The sequence below is a fragment of the Gavialis gangeticus genome, unplaced genomic scaffold, assembly GCF_001723915.1.
Source record: "Gavialis gangeticus isolate Ggan-Ray unplaced genomic scaffold, GavGan_comp1, whole genome shotgun sequence".
Taxonomy (NCBI): Eukaryota; Metazoa; Chordata; order Crocodylia; family Gavialidae; genus Gavialis; species Gavialis gangeticus.
The window spans coordinates 16,649,796-16,670,072 of record NW_017729011.1 but is presented as its reverse complement, the minus strand read 5'-3'; the positions used below and the strand labels follow the sequence as shown (position 1 = coordinate 16,670,072).

Genomic DNA, 20,277 nt, shown 5'->3' with positions numbered 1-20,277 from the left:
GGGGGGGGGGGGGGGGGAGAAAGCTCAAGTCTGCTTGTCTTTTTCCATAACCATTTCAGTTTAACTTGCAATGGTAGTAATGTATTTCATTTTCAAATCATGCAAAATTAAAGTATTTTAGACCGTCTTAATGTACACCTTGATACTCTGAAAATAGCCTTTGCATACCAAGATACTCTCTATATAGAGCACAGCAGAAGGTGGTGAGCAGTAACCTAACAAGATGTCTTAGCAAAGCTACACTCAACGCGTCTTGGAGTTATTTTCTAGCGAGCGTTTGCAGAACAGCACTAACGAAGCTCCATTTAGAAATGCATCTGTACCCAACAGGGGAAAAGGGCAGGTCGTGTCCAGCTCAATCCGTACAGCTTAACAATGACTGGTGGAGTGTGGATGAACTCCTCCGCTATCCCGACAGCTGTGCTACAATGGGAATGAATTCAGCAAGAGAATGAGACACATGATACGAGTCCACATCCCTCTGTCCGTGGCTGTAGCAACAGATCTAACGCAAGAGCGTGTAGAGGCTGGCTGTAAGCACCCAGCAGAAAAAGGCAGAGGAAAAATTTGGGTTAAATCTGAAGTTTGCTCCCTGAATTTTCTGAGCCATGATGCCACCTCCAAAGGTGGCTCACCTTGACTTTCCCCTGACGTTTCTGGCATGTCTTCAAAGGTCCAGGCTCTGAAGCAGTATCCTGACATGAAAACACGTTACCCTGGACGTAAATGAGGGACCTTTCTGTCCGAGAGGGAAGGGGCGACTATCATGGGGGGGAGGGGGGAACTCTACCGAAAATGCTCTCGAATAGCACAAAAAAATGCCAGACACCGAAAGAAAGGTGCCCTCTTCTCTCCACGTCACCTCCGATGCTTTGCCTAACCTAGAGCCACCAGAGCAGACGTTTCCAAGCTGGGCTCCTAACTGTGTACCAATGCATTTTTTGCACGGGACCCTTCCTTTCAACGCTGCCTTCACCTCCAATGGTGCCTACCTTCTCCACAGTGCCTCAGTTTCCCCAGGCTTCTCATACTATTAGCAGCTCCTGGCACAACTTGCAGGGCTCAGTTCCACGCTAGTCTCCTGTTGTACCCAAGGTCTATCTGCATGGGAGAAATAGTTAGGGAAAGAGAAGACACTGACACCTAGTAGGAAGTTTGGGGTCTGGGGATAAACCCAGTAGCAGACAGCACAACTCATATGGATGTTTAAATCCTTACAGTTCAAAGTCAACACCCGATGTCCATTGAGATCACTGGGACAACATACTTCTCTGTGCTACATTTCAGAGTTGGCAGATTCAGGTTGACAGACACGAGTTGCATGTCAAGGCGCCTTGTGAGCCTAGGGCCTATGAGATGCTATCTGTAATGGTGCAAAGGGATGAGCAATACATGGGGCTGTCGGAGCGCTATGGAGAGGGGAGCAGAGGAACCCATTGATCCAGGGCTTGGAGACTCTGGAGCAACACAGCAGCAGAAAGCTCCAAGCAGTGTTATCTGTGGGTCCTTCTGCTCCCTGGACAACCTGCGGGAGTGTACGTCCACCCGCCAGACTCCAGCCTCTGACGTTGGGGGCCCAGGACCCACGGTCCCAGGGAACAACCAGGTCCAAACCTGAGGCCTGACCCCATAGAGATGCTTCTAAGAGGAAGAAATGAGAATATCCAACCCCCAAGAGTTCAACTGCGCCTGCTCAACAACTCCCTTGCAGCCGTAATGGAAAACAATTGCAACAACTGCTGAACTTGGTAACATTTTGAGCACTTTAGCCTTCCAGGACACCAGACTGCTGATGAAAATCCAGCTTCGTAGGCGCCATCTTAATGACAGGCCAAAATTCAAAGGCTTGCAAACTATTTCTTGCGCTGCCCCACCCCCTCCATAAAAGGTTGCATCAGAACGAGAGATTTCCATAATTTATAGTATGGGTATTTCACTGGGGAGACTCGCTAATCTGTACTTACAGATACATTTAAGAAAATGCATCCTCCCGCAATCCTGTGCCATTTATGACTCTTGGCACAATGTGCAATACTCAGTCTTCAATTAAGGGACACCTTAGGGTTCATTATCACACAATTGCTCCCTGTGAACCATGCCAAATGCTGTTTTGGCACAGAGCTTGGAAGATGAATTAGAAGGAAGTCTTCTCGGTAATGCCCTCTCCCCAATTCCCATCCCCATCATCAGCGTTTATGCCCTCCTCCAGCAATTTTTCCCCCCCCTCCTCTTTCCAAGTGGCTTTTACTATTCCATCTTTCAATATCTCTCTTGATTCTCTGGAGGTGTATTTAAAGATGCCATATCCCCTTCTCTTCCGGCTCTCAGTGCACCTCACTCCCTGCTTTGCAGATGGGATCATTTTCCTCACCCCCCGCCCCCAAACTCTGCTACAGATAGATTGCCTGGGTGCTTGAGGGGGCTAGATGTGGTGAAGGAAGTGTCTTAAGGTCCCAGGCACACAAAAGCCATACATAAAGGGCAAAGGGGTGTGTTAGGGCACATCCCAATTCAGGCTGGGTCCTGCTGAAGTCCTGGAGGCTCCTGAAGAGGCAGGGAAAGCAGTTCAGGGGCTAATGCCAGACTCCGGATTCCTTTCAGTCCCGGCTGTACGCGAGCACGCACCCCCAACCGGGCTGCTCCGATCACCGGCTTTGAGGAACCACTGCCAGGAGTGCACGCGCAAGGCAAAACAGAGGATAAGTTTGGGGATGAGAATGGCAGGTTTCGGGGGTTTTAAAGGCAAGCTCTGCTGGCCCATTTACAAGCAATGAAAACATTTACGCAGCTGTAGATACGGCCTTCGTGTTCCCGTTGATAGAAAACTTCCCTTGATTAAGTAACTCTTGCCGGCCCTGGGCATTTACAATCGCAGCATCCTATTGTTGAAGCCCTTAAAGCCACGTGGTTTCAAAAGACACTTCGATGTGACATTAATGGCGTTTAAGTGGAATTTAAGGCTCTCAAACTGATGCAACAGAGTTATCCAAAACCATTAACACGAAATCATTTCAAGCTTGAAGTCGACAGGACGAGCACCAGGTACGCAGCTGAGGGGCTGTGAGCAGCTGCCGAACCACGACTCAATGCTCTCCACTTCCAGGGCGAGGAGAGTGAGAAAAGCGAGTCAAACAGACTGAAAATACTTCACCCACAAGACACCTTGTGGAAATTTTATTATATAGAGTGTAAAATGCAACTGTCAGTCAAATAAAAAGAACACTTTTGTTTTTGCTTTTTCTTTAACATCATGCTCAACATTATCCAATTGTTTCTTTATAGTTAGACATTTCAAGCATTATAAGGAAAAAAAATAAGGAAAGAACCCAAGAACAGTAACTTCAGTACATTTCAAAACGGAATGTCCCGCAGGTCAATTAAAAATGCAAGAAAAAAATAGCTTCAATTCCGTTTTTTTTCCTTTAAAAATACACTGTTATCTGTACAAGAAACACTACAGTAAACATTGGAAATCATATTATCCCTTTTATTAAATCAAAATTATTTAGCGCATACTGTGGTTAATACTAGATTCATTTATTTCTCTAGGTAATTTGACAAATATTAGATAAGAAAATATTTAAAAGAAATGAAAAAGCAAAAAACACCTTGGAATTAAAAAATAGTTACTACCTTTTTTTTTTTTATATGGTTTAATGTTCCACAGTGTTTGTTAAAGGTACTAATAGCAGATTCATTTTAATATTAAAAATAACAGTATTTATATTTCTCAGAGCATAGAGGAAGTTTTTTTGTTTTTTCTTTTTTAAACAAGCTTGGAGGTCTTAGATACATAAATGCAACCAGCAATGGAGACACGAAAAAATGTATTGCTAAAAAAATTAACACTTTTTTTTATATTACCCCTTTAGAACTCTAGAAATTATACAAACCCTACAAAACTCCCTCCCCACCCATTACTTGCTTGACAGCAAAACAGTAACTGTCTCAATACAGAATTCACATAATTAATTACAATACATACCATAGCTCAGTTGTTTTTAAAAATGCAATAAAATCATAAAGACAGCCAAGATACAAGAAATTAGAAGTAAAACATTTAATGAATTTACATATTTAAGAATATTTAAATACTGTTTTTTAAAAATTTTCATTTTTTAGGATTTGTTACATAACACCTAAGACTTCCAAGCCACTCTTTCTGTTACAACAGAAAAGATTGAATATTCAAAGGAAAAAAAAAAACACACAAAAAACCACATGTTGAAATGTCACAGCTCTGGGGTGCGTTTTGGTGCCTGTAATTCTCTGGCTTCTTTCCAAAAAGAATCCCGGAGGTTTTTTTTTTTTTTCTTTACAAATTTGGAAACAAAATTACCAGCATGTCCATAAGTTTAGTACATTACTAATTGTTCCTGATTCTTAGAAAAGTTCAGTATAGATTATCCTACAACTAGTGTTTCACAAACAAACAGAAAAGTCTTCATCAAAATGTTGCAAATCTAGAAACCTCTGTTACAAAAAGGTTTTCTTCCACAATGATTCCAAGAAAAAAGAAATTGCCACGAGGACATTGTTCTACTGCTCCTGCAGGGAGAGAAAGAGAGAGACGAGAGGAGGGAATTACTCGATGGCAGCAAAGTTGCACCGATCTGTAGAAGTGGCCACCCGCCACACAGCTCATCACTTCGTGCTCCTCCAAATTAGGATGGGCACCTCGCAAGGACACCTCAACAATCAAATGCTTGGAGACGTGAGTTTTCCTCCCCACATTTTCCTCCCAGAAGTCCCCGCCCCACGTAAGACCTTCTCTCTCTCTCCAAAGGCCCAGACCGCTCAGCGCACTGGAGAGGACGCTCCTCCAGGGCAGCTGTTTCGTTACAATATATATTCCCCGGCCCTTTGGAAATGCCCTGCTTCGCTAACAGTTTTCTCATTCTAGAAGCTGGAGCTGTAGCGCTGATGAAAAAGCAGGGGACAGCCAGACAGACCAAAGCCATCTAGCACGAGCATTATCTGTAGCTAGTAAGCTTTCCCACACGCCTGGGTGTATACCATTAATTCAGATCTGGACTGTAAAATTTTGTACTCAATTTGCCTTCAGTTCTTTGCAATGTTAGCAAAGAAAAAAAAACACAAGCAGATAAAAATATATTTGTGCAAGCTTTTTTTTTTTTTTCCTCCAATCAACTTCATAGTAACTTTTGTACTTTGCTAGGCTGTTAGGAATGGTGACTCAGCACTGGACATATGTATCCCATTACCTACCCAATAAATAAGCCATTAAAAAAAAACCCTATCACAATTTATTTAGATTTTTTGCCAAAACCTCACAGACATCTTCCTTAGAAAATTTAGCATAGCATAAGCCTCTTATCAGCATGGCACTTGTGGTGGGATCCAGAAGAAATCCTGTTTTAGCTTGAGGCAGATGAGGTAGGTACGGGATTCATCATGTATATAATACAACTGGAGTTACTTTTTTCATGATTTCTCCCCCTTGGTTGGTTAAATTTCGGGCCAGCTTTTCTGAAGCACGCGCGCACCTTTGTAGACATGTTTAAGCTGGGCACAAAGCATGTGGACAGAAGTCCAAGTCTGCACGTGGCTATCCAGGGTACGTGCCTTGTTGAAAGCTGGCCAGCGTAAAGCCCACCTCAATAAACTGAAGACGGAGAACCCAGTCAGCCCGGTTTGGGAAGGATTCTCCCGTGTGGAGAAACACACTGGACTGCAGTTAAAATCACAAAACGTGGATAAATTTGTGATCTCGGACACAAAGGTCACCCTCACTTTGCACAGCCCCAGATGGATCTTGGCCACACTGGACCAACACAGAATGACACCGACCCCTCGGGACAGAAAGAGCAGCAGAGGAATTCGGAAGAATATAAATACGGACCTGGCTGTGGGCCTGAGCTTGCCCTAGTGTCTGCCCATAGTAGGCAGCCTGCTGTCTGTAATACTCTGCCCAGGCCATTGTGTAGTCCGGCTGGGAACTTGCCTGAGAAGCAGCAGTGGCGGCGTGACCTGGATGACGAGAAGGAAGAAAACAGATAGTTGAGCACCAGAACAAGGGAGCAAGCAGCTCTTTAAAAACCTGATCCTGTAAAGCTTAAATACAAAAAACCAGCCCCAAAACAAAACGGTTGCAAGCATCGGGAAACAGAGCAGCAGCTACGTTTGGACAGAACGGGACGCGTTACTTGGGAAAGGTAACGTATTGTTCTCACCAGGCAGGAAGACTCTGCTTTGAAAATCCCTTGATTGAACTTTTAATTGTGGAGCACCCCTCACAGCTCCCAAAGTACGGCTGGCATTCCTCTGGGTCCAGAGCTGTCCTGCCCTTCAGGACGCAAGCCCCACCCAGGCTCAGGCCTTTTGCCCAAGTCCGATCCTGACACGCCGAGGCACAGGTATACACGTGCGAACGCATTTTCCATCTGCAGTCCAACTCCGAGGGGGACAAGAAAGGGAATGGCCCACTGTGGACTGCAGCTGACTGGTAATGCCTGGTCTTGAGAGGTCACGGTTCAGAAGGAAACTTCAAGCGGGAGAACTACATGCACTGTCACCAACAGCCAGGGACAAAACAGCAACATGTAGGAGAATGGGAACTAATACTGCACGGGGGTGGAGACCATACGTTATTGGATTAGAATCGACTCTTGTTATACACAGAGTTCACTCATCTCCAGTAACCCTGTTTCACTCACTCTGTTTTTTGTAATACTCCTCCCATGCCTTGCTGTAATCAGTCTGGCTGTTCTGCTGCTGGCTCTGTTGGCCTGTGCAAAGATGACAACAACAGGCATGTCAATAAGGAACAGACAGTCTCTAGCTAGCCATACATCTCCCCTGACTCCACTTTGAGTGCCCATTTCCCTGATTGCTCTGTGTATGCCTTTCACCTTGCTACAAATCTTAGCTTAGACGAGACTGCATTAAATAAGGGCACCCAGTTTGTCCCCACTGGTACCCTCTCAGGGAGGAACACATGAGACCCCCACCTGCAGTGGCCAGCTGAACCTGGAATGCCTTTGCTAGAGAGCTGTTGGGGATGCACAACCAGCCAGAGAACTGGGGGTCCGGAGATTGTTTGCTACTGGTACCACAGGAGAAATGGAGGAGGAGGACTGCAGTGGGGAGCCTGCCCCAGGGAACGAGACCACTGGCTTCTCCTTACCAGTGCAAATCCACATTCAAAAGTGTGTGTGTGTGTGTGGGGGGGGGGGCACGCAGAAAAAGTTAGCACAGCCCTGACAGGCAGCCTGGCTCATGTCAAATCACACTTAAATTAAGAGAGGTACCAAAGAACCAGCGTGAGATAAGGGTATGCCATTTGCATGTTCACTGCAGTTGAATCAGAGGGACTAGACTTCTTGGCCCTGTTCGCCAAGGGAAGGCATAAACAGCCAGCGATCAAACACCTTGTCTGGAGTCCGTGCTTCCATGCTGGGTTATCCCAGGCACCTTCCCCATGTTGTAGCAGTACTTGGGATACAACCATTAAACTGATCAAGAACAGCTCACCCCAAATTTGCCCAAGTGGGTTAAGGAGAGCCCTAAGCTCCATACCATGATCAGTGCAGCCAGTCCACAACACCACCCCACACCAAGCGCCTTGCATTCAGAAGTTACCCAAGAGACATTTGGAGGGATAACCAGCTGTTGTTGGGATCAAGCTGTTTCAGGCACCCTGAAGTACAAGGAAGGATTGCACACATGTATGGCGTGGGCTGGGATGCCTGCACGGGCTGGTTTTTCAAAACACCGTGCTGCTGTGCAGATGCTCTGAACTGCTGCAAAACAAGCTGGTCCATCATCCACTTCCTGCCACAGTGTCCCTGAAAATGCTGCGAACAGGGGCACCGGCTGACACCCTGGCCACTATAACAATTCAATTTAGGCTCAGCACATCTAAATTTCCATGAGAGGAGAGTCCAGCCATCTGCACACAAGGCCCTGAAGTTGGTACTCTCCCTAGCAGACCATTATGGCTAAAGCAAAGCACCTGCAGAAGCGTGCAGGGGGCTGACTAACAGGCAGGAGAGGAAGCAAGTTAGTTAGAAATATAGGAGAAAAAGTCAGGCATAACGAAAGCACAAACGCTACACAAAAGCCACTGCATGCACTGGACTGGTGAATGGGAATGGGACACAGGCAAAAATAATAGGAGAGTGTTTTTTCTGGCCATCTAGCTGCCCCCTCTCTCCATGGACAACCCTGGGTGCTTCCCTGCATTGCAACGCAGGCTGAAGAGAGCTTTGAAGTGGCAGGGGTTGGGGGCAGGGTGAGCACAATAGACTGAAAGCGTGAAGTGGGTGGAGGGAACAGGGCAGCAGTGTCCTGTCCAGGGGCATAAAAAGCGGGTTAAAAGACTTGACCAAAGCTACAAGTCAGGACCTTTCTTTGCAGAGGTCAGGGTTGCCTCGACTGTCCACCTGCTAATGCCAACAAAGGACCTCCTTCAATGCCTTTTCTTCTAGGAGAATTACAGTCCACAGCAGGCTGAAAGGACACGCCGCTAAATGCATTTCACGGCAAAATGTTTTACTCGGCCAGTTCATTTGTTTAAGATGGGGGAAGTAATTAAAATCTAAATACATGTGTAGGGTTGGGGGGTCTGCTCCTCCTCCCACAAGGGGCGGGTGGGGGGAGCTGGTGAAAAGGGGACATTTGAGAATTTGTTCATCGGAGGTTTGCTCTGAAGAGTGATTCATCCGACGCCTTGACAATGCTAATGAGATCGTGCAAACCAGGCAGCAGCACTTGCCGTAGAACAGGCTGGGGAGGAAATGGTCAGAATGTGGTTTGAAATAAAACTTGAAGTGTGAAAACAAGAAGTTGTAGGAGACGCGTATTTACCTAGTTTCTTATAATAATCCTCCCATGCCTTGGTGAGCTCCACCTGGCCTGACTGGGTACCATTGTGATCTGCAGCAGGAGAAGAAAGCAGTGAAGTCTGCTTAAAGCACAGCATTATCTTGTCTGTCCTCTCTCTTTACCAAGACTGCCTTCAGAGTGGGCCTGGCTACAAACAGGAACAGGGAGGATTCTAAGTGGATACGGAACCGAACAGCCAACATTCCCATCAGGTTTAACACCACGACTCAAGACACCTGACCCAGAGCAAGGCTGGGGCAGGGAGGCACTGATCCCAGCTGGGGAGGGGCATGTCCAGGGCATGGAGGTAGTGGCATGGGTGCATGCTCCTGGGGTCTCAGGATGCAGGGCAGAGGGGAGAATGCTTTTTCCATTTGTCGAGTTGGGGGTTGCCACTGTGATTACCTGGAAACAAGCCCCAGATTTAAAACATCAACGGCTGTTGACAGCATATTCATCAAAAGTCCCTTTGCTTATACCATCCACTCCTGGCCCAAATCTTCTTGACCTTTAGGACACTAAGATGACAGACCAGCTTTGCAAACTTTTCCTGGATGAAGGGCGAGGTATGTACATGGAAATGTTCACTCCCTCTCTCAAGCCTGTTAAGTAACTGCTCTTGGAAAGCAGGATTGGTGGGTATGCTTCTCCTCGTTTGGGAATGTCTACCTTTGGTTCTTGCAAAGAGGGTCAAGTAGAGGGAGGGTTCTGGTTTTTCCAAGATTTGTATATGCACCTCAAGAAAAACAGCAGGGCAAGTTTGATCAAGTGTAATAGCGCATACACAAAACACCTCTCTCCACAAAGCTAAGCACAGCAGCCTCCTCATCCCTGGATGTGCGAGTCAAGCCACTAATTCTACACTTCCCAGCTGCATTTTTATTCTAGTCGCAACAGGTTTATAGAGCTATATTCTGTACCAACTGCTTTCTCTGAGCAGCAAAAAAGCATATTCTGGATACAATATTTGACCTTTCAGTCAAAAACTTCAGTTGAACACTCTAAACCCCAGGACAGCCTGCCCTCCTGGAGTGGAAACATACTGAAAAAAATGGCAAGTAGCATTTTCCTGGTATTACAAAGACAATGTGAAAACACAAGCAATTTAGAAGTATGCTATTATGCTACCTTGTGAATAAGCCCATTTGAATGCTCAGGGCGTTTCACTACTTTAATGCTACTCACACTATTATCCACTACAAACGTTTATAGTACAGTGGAAAAAGCTATGTTTCTTAGACCAAGTTCTTTGGGGGCAGACATTGTCTTGGAAGCACCTGTAAAAAGCTTGGTGCAACAGTTCCTCCCTCTCACAAAGAGAAATGGGTCACCGATTTATATCACTGTGCAGTACTCCAGATAGGGTATATATCTGAAGTGACACACTAGAAAGATTGGTGGGAAACCGCATGTTCCCAAGCGATGTACAGCTTTCAGACTTATTTCCAAGACATACTTAACATTTAAAAACCTGCTTCTTCCAAAAAACCTTAAGTTTCAAAAAGCCTAAGTTATTCAAGGATCCAATTAAAAAAATGTTTTCTTAATGCAAGAAATATGTACACCTCTGTCCCCAACCACCCCAACAAAGAAGAAAAGCATTTTGCCAAGTTTCTTCCAAATCATTTTTTGCTTGAAGACAGAGGTACACTTCTTCCAGACACCTACATGAAGGTCTTTAGAAACGTCAAGGGAAACTGCGTCTTTGGCATAGCGAGACTCTATCATGATAGAAACACTGACTTTTGGATTCCTGAGGACCTGAAGTCTCTGGTGCGTGGGTGTTCTGGTCTAACTCCTGTTATACATATCAGAGTGACCAACAGCAGGATGACACTTCTGCAACCAACCAAATTAAGGCAGATTTGTTCTTTCATCTGGGTAATCACCATCCGCTAACTCCCTGTAGCATTCCCCATTCTGACTCGCTTCGTTCTCCTTAACAGGAGGATTTTAGCAAGGGTCTGAACAATAGAAAGTGACAGTCAGAACCGTCTGACTCAAGAGCATGGGCAGTCTGGGAAGCATGAGGAGTTGTTGCAGATCTGCTTTCCTACAATGCAGTGAGGAAACACACACTCAAACATGTCCAAGCTCAGAGCCAAAGAGGAACCTGGAGAAGTCTGTGAGATTTAGTTTCCGTTCTGTGACCTCGATTTCCTGTTTAACCCTTAGGGAAGAGACAGCACTCCTAGTGCTTAATACTTCGGGTGCCAGTCAGTTTTTATAACCTTTCAGTGGTTTAACTAGGGGATCCTCTTCTACTCTGCAGGTCTGGCCTGGCAAATGAGACAAATTCTACCTCTTCTCTTCCACCTCCCCAACCCACCCCTTGCTCCCTTTCCTCCCAAACTTTGCCTGTTTGGGAAACAGGCAACAAGGACAGTTCATATCAGGAGGGCAAGTGAGGAGCAAAAAGTACCAGAGCGTCTTGCTTTGGGCTGAGAGTGGTGTTGGCCAGTGTTCACCTGGGGAAGAGAGATGGGGGGACAGCCCAGAGAGCTGGGAGGTCTTGTTAGATGGGAGCAGGGAGGGAGGCCAAGCTATTACATAGAACACGGGCTGCAAGGAAGCCTTAAAACAAGCAGCTAACAGCAAAGAATGGGTTAAAGCCAGTTCCCAGCGTGCCTTCAGATGAAACAGCACATATCAAGAGCGCTGATCCTTGGCTTCAGTATGGGTAAGCATGTCCTTAAGCCATGTAACTTCTGCTGTCTTCCACACAAGGCAGTCTGATAGGGCCACTTGGCTGCTGCGGGCACACGGGGTGAGGATGACAGAGGTGGACACTAACCTTGCAGAGATAGGAACGCCAAGTACTTACTTGGAACTTGCTGTCCAGGCTGCTGCCACGTCTGGTAAGTGCTGCCCCAACCCTGCGCCATGAATGCCTGAGGACCACTGCAGATGACAATGCCACACATTGAAGCACACAACAGCAGGTTGGGTGTTTTTGTCTTAAGAAACTGTATGCATAAAACCAGCAACAGCATGAAAACTGAGTTGTCAGTGACTGCTGAGAACACAGAGTAATGCAAGAATTGCAGAAACTCTCAACCAATCCACAGCAGAAGGAATAATGAAGGCCTTGTGTAAGGTCCTAGCAGTAAAGTTAGAAATAAGGGCACCACCAAGCACTCCGGCTTGAGGCCAGCAACCTCTCTATTGAGGATAACTGGGAATGGATGCTTATGGAAGTGGAATATATTTTTGCCAGAAACTGGCAACTCCAGTTGAGGATCTTCCACCGTTTGGCTTTCAAGCTTCAGCTCATGCTCACCCTTGGATTCCGATTCTTCTACAACACACTTCTTCTGACTCGATGCCAGCCTAACCCCCACTCTACGGCTGCTCACACATGCTTCCCATGTCACTGGGCCAGGGGCTCACATTTCTCAAAAAAATTCAAAAGGAAACTTACTTTTGATGAGGTGTAGCAGGTGCTTGGCTGAAAGGACTTTGACCAAAGCCTCCAGGTCCACCCATGCTGTTACCCTGTCATAGAATCCACAAACATTTAGTGCCGATCCCCTCCTTCCTAAAGCCAGCCGTGCTCACGTTACCAATCAGAAGAACAACCATGGAGCACGAGGCACTATCGCCGGTGCCAGGAGTTCAAGCACCTATTTTCAAAGGCTAAAATAGTCAGAAGTAGCTCTTAACTCTGGAGCCCAAAGTCCCATTTTCAAAACTGACTTCAAGGCACTTAGAAGCTTAGGTAGCGCTAAATGCAAACAAGACTTTGGCACTTTTGAAAATTCTACCCTCAAATAAATAATGCTTGGGTAATGAGCTTCCTCCTATTCAAGTCATTCACTTGGGTTCACTATTTTCCCCATCTCCTTTTACCCAGGTCTCATCTCTGACTTGGCTCATCCACTGCATGCTGTTAACCTGCAACACCCACAAATTTAAAATCTCAAGTAAAAGAAACACCCCATCATGAGACACCGCTAAGAATAGATTTGGCTTGCTGAAGCAGGTCTCAAGTGTCTAGCTTCTAGGGGAAACGTTTCAGGCCTACGAAGTCCACATTAAACCAGAACTACTGGAAGGCTTCATTTAAGTTTCAGGTTGGCCACTTACAGGGAAGTGGTGGCGAAGCTGGGCTGACACGAGTCCAGTACAAAATATACAGGTTCAAACCCAGATCTACTGGAATCTTTATTGGCGAAAATACTACTTCCAAAAAGAAGTAAAGACAAACCCAGCAAAGAAGCAATGTCACGTGAAACTTACACCAACTTTCTCATCTATGAGATGCCGAGCAAGTTCAATCTGTTGAGGGACTCCTCTGATAGTGAATATTCGTACCCCAGGGTCAGTGTTGGGAGGTGGGTTTCTTTGAAGCTCCACATGGGCTCCTGACTGCTGGTTTATGCTCTTGATGTTCTCCCCCCCTGCAGAAAGGAAGTCAAAGTGTCAGATAAAACTTGCAGCATTTTATTATTTAATGGACAAAGAGAGGTGACTAATAGTCTAGCTGTAGAACCACAGAGGCAGCTTTTCCCTGACCTAAGGATGGAAGGGAATATTGTAGCAAGCCTCATTACAACTCTTGGACTCACACTCCTTTACTGTAAATCCGCACTGTAAGCCTTTACTGCTTCACAAGACTTCTTTGAACTTCACCAGGACCACCGGTGCTCTCTTTAGAAGGGCATATACCATCCTGTGGTGCAGGCACAGCTGAGCTGTTGACCAAATGCAGCATGAGCATCAGCAAGTATTTTGTGAAGACCTGACCAATAACAAGGAATCTGCCCATTAAACTCCCACCAACTTCAAGCCTTGGAAATGACACATTACCGCTACTGAAATTATATATTTCTCAGGGGGGTAGGGAATCTTTGGGGCTCATTCTTGCAATATGTCATGCTTTGTGCTTACTGCTGCCACAGGTTTACTGTAAGAAACGCACCTCTGGCATTCAAGACAAATGCCCAAGTTGTCTTAGGTTCAAGGACTGTTCAATGGGCACTCTCCTTAAGTCGCATGGCTCAGCCACACTCCCCCTGCAATATGACTGGCGAGCCACACTACAGAAACCATGCCAGGTTTCAATGTCCATCCCGCTTCTTCACGGTTTGACGCTGTGAGCCTGTGGTGAATGTATCAAAAGAGCAAGCTAGCTTTATCTGATAAGCAAGCACACACGAATGTTGTACAGCCGCGGTGCTCCCCCTGGATACACAATTCTGGTGGCGAGGGAGCAGTAGCAGCATTGTTCCCAGAGCTATGACAAGTAATGCTGCCACTGCTGTCACATTTCCAGACCCCAGGGAAGTCCTCCCTGCAGTCCAGATGACATGGTCCCACATGCCAGATCACCCTGTGTGCAGGATCCAAGCCAGTGCCACTCATCCAGCCCATAGGTCCGGAGAGGTTAACCACCACTGCTGTAAAACAGATTGGAAAGGGGCCAATGAAAATTTGGTTTTGATTTTGTGGAAGACCTGTGAGGGTCTCAGCCTCTTAATGAAATTTGCCTAACAAAGGCTTCAAGCCCATGTTACAATGGTTCAATTCTTCTTTAGGAGTTTCACAGAACATACACATCAGCTCCACTCAACTGGAGAGAGGATTCGGGGGGTGGGGGGGCAAGAGGAGGTCTCGAGGCAAGTGTCACAGCTCTAACTCACAAGCGTGGATAAAGCCATGAGCTAAAATATACAAATTGGGAAGGAAAGGAAGCTAAGCATCAGTTAAGAGTAAAAAATGATTCCTGTATACACGAAAACAGCTTCCATGATTTTGCCAGTTTTCCTGAAACCAGCCCAGAACCTTATCATAATGGCACACACTTCAAACGTTGCACATCAAGTGCATTGCTTCACTTCGCTGCGGCAGACTCACGACCTTTCACACATTCTAGACCCCCTTTTTGGGGGAGGAAAAATTGCCCCAGGCATTTAACTCTTTCTACATGCATTTTAGAAGATACGTCTATTAAAGGCAAGCTTAAGTCGCGTCCTTTTGCAGACAGGACTGATTTTAACTGTGCAACCTCAAGGAAACTGAGAACGCTGCGAGATCAGTTCTAAACAAGCAGTTTTGTCTTATTTAAATACTTCTTTGGGACATGGGCAAAGCAAACTGAAAAAAAAAAGTCCCAGTTTAACAAGCTCAGTCCAAGGGATTCGGGGCTCCACCATGCAAAAGGTTATCATGAAGTTCAGGAAAGTTTTAGTCTCAAATTTTGACTAGTAAAAAAGGGGGGGAATCAAAACAACAAAACCCACCCATTGGTGATGGGCATTAATGTAAGCAGAGAAGCAAAGCCATCAGTAATCTCTCACCCTCGCACTGTAAATCCTTCCTTTGAACAGAGTCTTACATAAGTTTCCCTGCTCAACCACAACCGCCTAGAATATGTTTTATCTCAAATCATTGCCACAATTTGCATCGCAGACTGAGGAACACAAGTTAACAGGAGCAGGTGGGTTTACAGTAGGCTAGTAGTTGTGGGTCTCTTTCCTACCCTTTCCTTCTTGTACCACTCAGCACAGAGTCAAGTTGAGCTGATCGCTACACTAGTTCACAAAAGGCTCGTTCCTTTAAGTACGACCAGACCTTGGCTTACCCATCCTCCTCCCCTCCCACCGCTCTCCTATGCACACCAGAAGTTACTCCCTCCTAGCCAAGAGATCCTCTTTGGGACACGCAAATCAGATGAAACAGCCAACACACTGCTGCTCGGTGCCGGAAGGAGTTCACCTTCCTTCGTAACGAGGTCACCCACTCGGCACATGGTGGCTATCTAGAGTGTATTCAGCAGCCTGCTCCATTCTTCCACCTGATGGGGGGCAGAAATGATCCAAGAGTGGCCCCCCAGCTGGACGTGAAATTGTAAAGCAATTAATCAAACCTGTTAAAAGGCAGAGCTGACAAGAGCCGGGCTGGCCACGTTATCTGTCAATATTGCTGTATTTATCATGGAAATCCAGTGGGGGCCCAGCGAGGCCGCAGTTTGTTTCCAAGCACCGGCACACAGAGAAAGCGCTTGACATTTGTATGGCTCTCCCCCTCCACCCTTTGCCGAGTCTTTCAGAGAAGAAAAGCTGCATCTACCCCCATCCCATCAAGGGGAAAAAAATACAAACGACTTCCAGGCAGTCGTAGCAGTTTGGTATCGCCCCAGAGAACATTCACCCTTCTTGGGAGGCTGACAGCTAATGCCCACAGGGAAAGGGCACTGAAGTCAGGCACCATATGCACTACAGATCTGATGTCTACACCAAACAGACCTAGCTTCTTCCCTCTCTCCTCTCACCCCCTTGGAAGCAATGACAAGGAACAAAAAACACAGCAGCAATTACCTACATCTACTCTTCCTGACATGACACACTCATGCATTCATCAGGTTAGGCTCCTGTAAAGGATGGACAGTCCAGCTGGCAAGGCACTAGGCTGGGACCTGGGAGACAAGGGTGTGAGTCCCTTAGATGCTCCGTGCTTCAGTTCCCCGGCTGTATGACAGGGATGCCAGCACTGCTCTCTCTCACTGGGCACTTCAGGAGAAATAGGTCTAAGGGAAATAGGTGCTCAAATACTGGAGGTATGGGCCGTTTAAGTACTTACGGTAGTCATAATTCCACAACCACCACCATAGTCCTCAATGTAAGAGGTTCAAACCCTGAAACAGACTGTTAGTACTATTATTATTTTAGAATTCTTAAGTTTCTTTTGATTTGTCCCCCTTATTGTTGAGTCCAAAGTGAGCAAGTCTTAGTCCTCGCTCTGGCCATCACTGAACAGTCACCCCCCCGTCATGCTAGGAATGAGAAGCCTGTTAATCATACAGCTGTAAAATAAACTGTGTACAGGGATTGTTCTAGTGACCCCAGCTGGTGCTACTATATGGATACATCTGTATATCTGCTTCCATTATACATTGGCTTAAGGATTTCCAATGAAAAAAAAAAGAAAGAAAAATTCCTGCTTTCACACTCATATGGCACCTGCATTTCCCCAAATATTCCTTCACAGAGGCTACAGTATGAACCTCATTTCAACAACTTGCTTCAGTCATGTCATGAAGCAATTTCTGTATGTGGGAGATCTCTTTTATTGGACCAGCTGTATAGTTGGGAGGGGCACAGACAAGTTTTTGGGTACCACTATACAACACCTGCCCAACGCTACTTGAAGTATGTCGTGTGACTTACTCTCTTACTCTGATGCTGTAATACAATCTCCTTCTTAAGGACATTTTTCTCTAAAAACAATGCAGAGTCTGCTCTTCAGTGCTCAGTTCGTTAGTACAGGTAGCCCCTGGGGCTATAGCGACCGGACTCGTCCACAAGCCTAGCTCCAAGACTCCAGCACACCACATGGCTAAGCCCCTCGTCCTTGGGGTTAAGTGTTTTAAAAACAGAGGCTCCTGATTAGGTGAACCATGGAAAAAGAACATTAACCTTTAAGGTACCATCCTCTTTTCCTGAGCACTGACACAAGGGTGGTGAAAGATCAACGCAAAAGCAGCACGCAAGTGAAGAGACGTCAAAGCTGACATTTTTCACACGCTAACCTGCGAAATCTGTGCCATCCCCTTGCCTGATCCAGACTCCTACTAGACAAAGCTACAACCACATGTTCACCTGACTTAATGAACACAATATACAGAATAAAAATCTAGGGTCCTCAGAGCACCGATGGTAAGCAAATGTTACACAATCTCAAGTGCTCAAAGTATTGGATAGCTATTAACCAATCACTCCTCCGTTTGATAGGGGTGGGGGATTCTAATTTTACTTATGAGACAGCATCAGAACTTAGGACCTACCAACTCCAAACCTTCCAGATCACAGTGCCCACCGTGGTTAAAAATACAACACTTCTCTAATTGTTGAATCCCAAAATACCTATTGGGGGGGGGGGGGCACAACGTTTGCTACATTTGATCTCTGCCCCAATTACTTCTCGATAGATTGAGCAAAAAATGTCTTCCACTTTTGCCAAACTATGGGAAAATACATCCTTTATGTGCGCTGAAGGAGATTTCAACCACATTTCTGAACAGACTTAGGGCAATATCCAAGTCTGAAACTGGCCACAGATATAAATCCTTAACGGTCTGTAGTGCATAGACCAGAGACTCTCAACCTTTTTAGGTACAGGGCGTCCCTTGGAAACTGCCAACTCCTAAGTTTTCACTCATTTTTTGACTATGGAAAAAAGTAACACAGCAATTTTCCTATTGCAAAAACTCAGAAAGACCATGACAGGTCAGATTTTTTTTTAACACAAGGAATTCTTACTGGGAATGGCTGGGTTTATCTTGTGCATCATGTCTGCACACCTTACAGTGAAATCCTTCAGTGGCACCCTGCAGAATCCCTGAAAAGATCTCAAAGCACCCCAGGGGGTAGTGAGACCCTGGCTGAGAATCACCACCACAGACCATATTCAGGCCATCAGAGCAATGCCAGTAGCCTGCCATAATTCTGTAACTGCTGTCCCACAAGCATCAAAACAAGAATTTGAAAAGCAAGAGCGAGTCAAAAAACTCTTAATTACAAGCAGCAGCTTTGTTGAGCAGCAATTCTTTAACCTGCACATGCACTTGCATGTGTGATCCAATTTGCCTAACTGCAAGTGTGCCAAGGCTCACATTCCCACAGAGTTTGAGCTGTGCAGCCCTGGAATAAGGCATTAGAAATAAAAATGTACCATAAGAAGCATTTTTTATTATAAATCATTACGGACACTAGGTGACCTTGGCTAATGAGCCAAGCCACAGATTCAAATACCGGAAATAGCAAAGCCCCGCAGTCACACAACAAGTTTAAGGCTCTAGCAATCAGGACAGGTTGAGAGAAATTAACCCTCCAGTTTTAATTGCACCAGTACCTACCTTTGCCTATTACAAGGCCACATTTATCAGCTGGCACTGTGTAGGTTATTTCCTGCATCCCACCAGGGGTTCCAACACTCCAGTCTCCACGACCACGACCTCTTCCCCGGACTACAGCCAGATTTTGAAAGCCATCACGTTCCTTGAGAGAAAGAACATTGCCAGTGATTTTTCATGGCCAGAATACCATGTTATATAAAAAGGCGAAGCAGTGTTAAACTGCAATAAGCAATACCACTAACTTAGGTAATGCTGGGGCTTTGTTTCCAAAGTGATTTCAAAGAAATACAATCAGTACAGGTCACCACTACCTAACTCTGAAGCTTTATTTCAGCAGATGTAAAATGCATGCTTTTATAATATATAAATAGCTTCCTGTAACAGACAGCAGCTCACAGTCTTATTAGCTGGGCTCCAATATGGGTGGGGCCAGCTGCCTGGCTTCCCTTAGGCAAGCAGGATCTTGGCATGAATGCACACTGTTTGGCACTAAAATCTGGCTTCTCTCAAACCAAGTTAGCCCTTTCAAATGCCCATCATCTCAACAGGTTCTGGAATTCCTCAGCAGAAACACTTCCTCACTCTCTCTCAACCCTCCAAAAACATCTATGTTCAGAAGACAATTAAAAAGGGACACAATAACAAAATCCAGCTGTCTCCAAAGTGATGCTCCTCTGCTGCCAGAGGAGCATGAAGGAGGGCCCAACCATTAAGTGGCTAGATAAAATGTTTGGCCACTACGTGAAAAAGACATTCGAATCAGAAGCAGGGGGCTGGAAGAATCCTCATCTAATCCACCTGCCTGCAGTGAAACAAGGTAAGTAATGCCTTGACTATCTAAGATTTGTCCAACCAAGTGATTTTCAACCAGGATGCTGTGGCACTCTGGGGTGCCACTAAATTCAAGGGTGCCACGGGGTGCTATATAATACTAGCATCATTAGGTGCAAACACCTATATGTGATTCATGAAATAAACCCAGAGGTTTTCAAAGAGGAATCCATAGCGTCAAAAACAGTCTGACCTGTTGGGGTCTTTCTGAGTTTTTTGCAACAGAAAAATTGCCCTATTATTTTTCTGCAGTCAAATGAGTGAAAGCCAAGAGCTGGCATTTTTCAAGGGGGCGAGGGGGAATGGGGTGGAGGGTTGAGTCTAACGAGGTTGAGAACCACTAGTTTAAATCCGTTTCTTCAGACTTCCAAAGGAGGAGTTTCCAGTCAATTTTGCTTCCCTATCTGGGGAAAAATTTTGACCATACCAATATTTAGCCTAAATCTTCCATGCACATTTCTTCTCATCCTCTTCCTGGTGGGCATGGAGAACACTTTACTACCACCCCTCTTATAATCACTTTGTATATACAGGAAGCCTGCAATGTGTTCCCTGCTGCCTTTCTTCCATTTAACTAAACAAACCTAACTCCTTCAACCTTTCCTCATAGGTTGTTTTCTAAGCCCATAGTCTCACTAGTCTCCTCTGGACTCTCCCCAATATGCCTACATCTTGTTTGCTGCTTGTATGAGCAACAGCCAAAGAAAAAAAAAAAAAGAAAAAGAAAAAAAAAAAAAAAAAAA

At 45.6% G+C, this 20,277-nt stretch overlaps 1 protein-coding gene across 10 annotated transcripts in view; it reads right to left on the bottom strand.

Annotated features, from left to right (window-relative positions):
• Positions 1-3,141: 3,141 nt before the first annotated feature.
• The window catches only part of FUBP3 (far upstream element binding protein 3), a 52,658-nt gene continuing 35,522 nt past the window's right edge, over positions 3,142-20,277 (bottom strand). For 4 of the 10 annotated variants that reach the window (XM_019510673.1, XM_019510675.1, XM_019510677.1 and 1 more), the window contains 8 exons: positions 18,704-18,845; positions 13,087-13,247; positions 12,269-12,342; positions 11,672-11,748; positions 8,830-8,898; positions 6,678-6,749; positions 5,864-5,991; positions 3,142-4,548 (listed from right to left, as the gene is read on the bottom strand). In XM_019510673.1, coding sequence (XP_019366218.1) covers positions 4,540-4,548; positions 5,864-5,991; positions 6,678-6,749; positions 8,830-8,898; positions 11,672-11,748; positions 12,269-12,342; positions 13,087-13,247; positions 18,704-18,845 — 732 coding nt within the window. In that variant the 3' untranslated portion in view covers positions 3,142-4,539. Of the gene's footprint in view, positions 4,549-5,863; positions 5,992-6,677; positions 6,750-8,829; positions 8,899-11,671; positions 11,749-12,268; positions 12,343-12,617; positions 12,742-13,086; positions 13,248-18,703; positions 18,846-20,277 lie in introns of those variants that run through there. The other 6 variants (XM_019510678.1, XM_019510680.1, XM_019510681.1 and 3 more) reach the window with 4 other exon arrangements.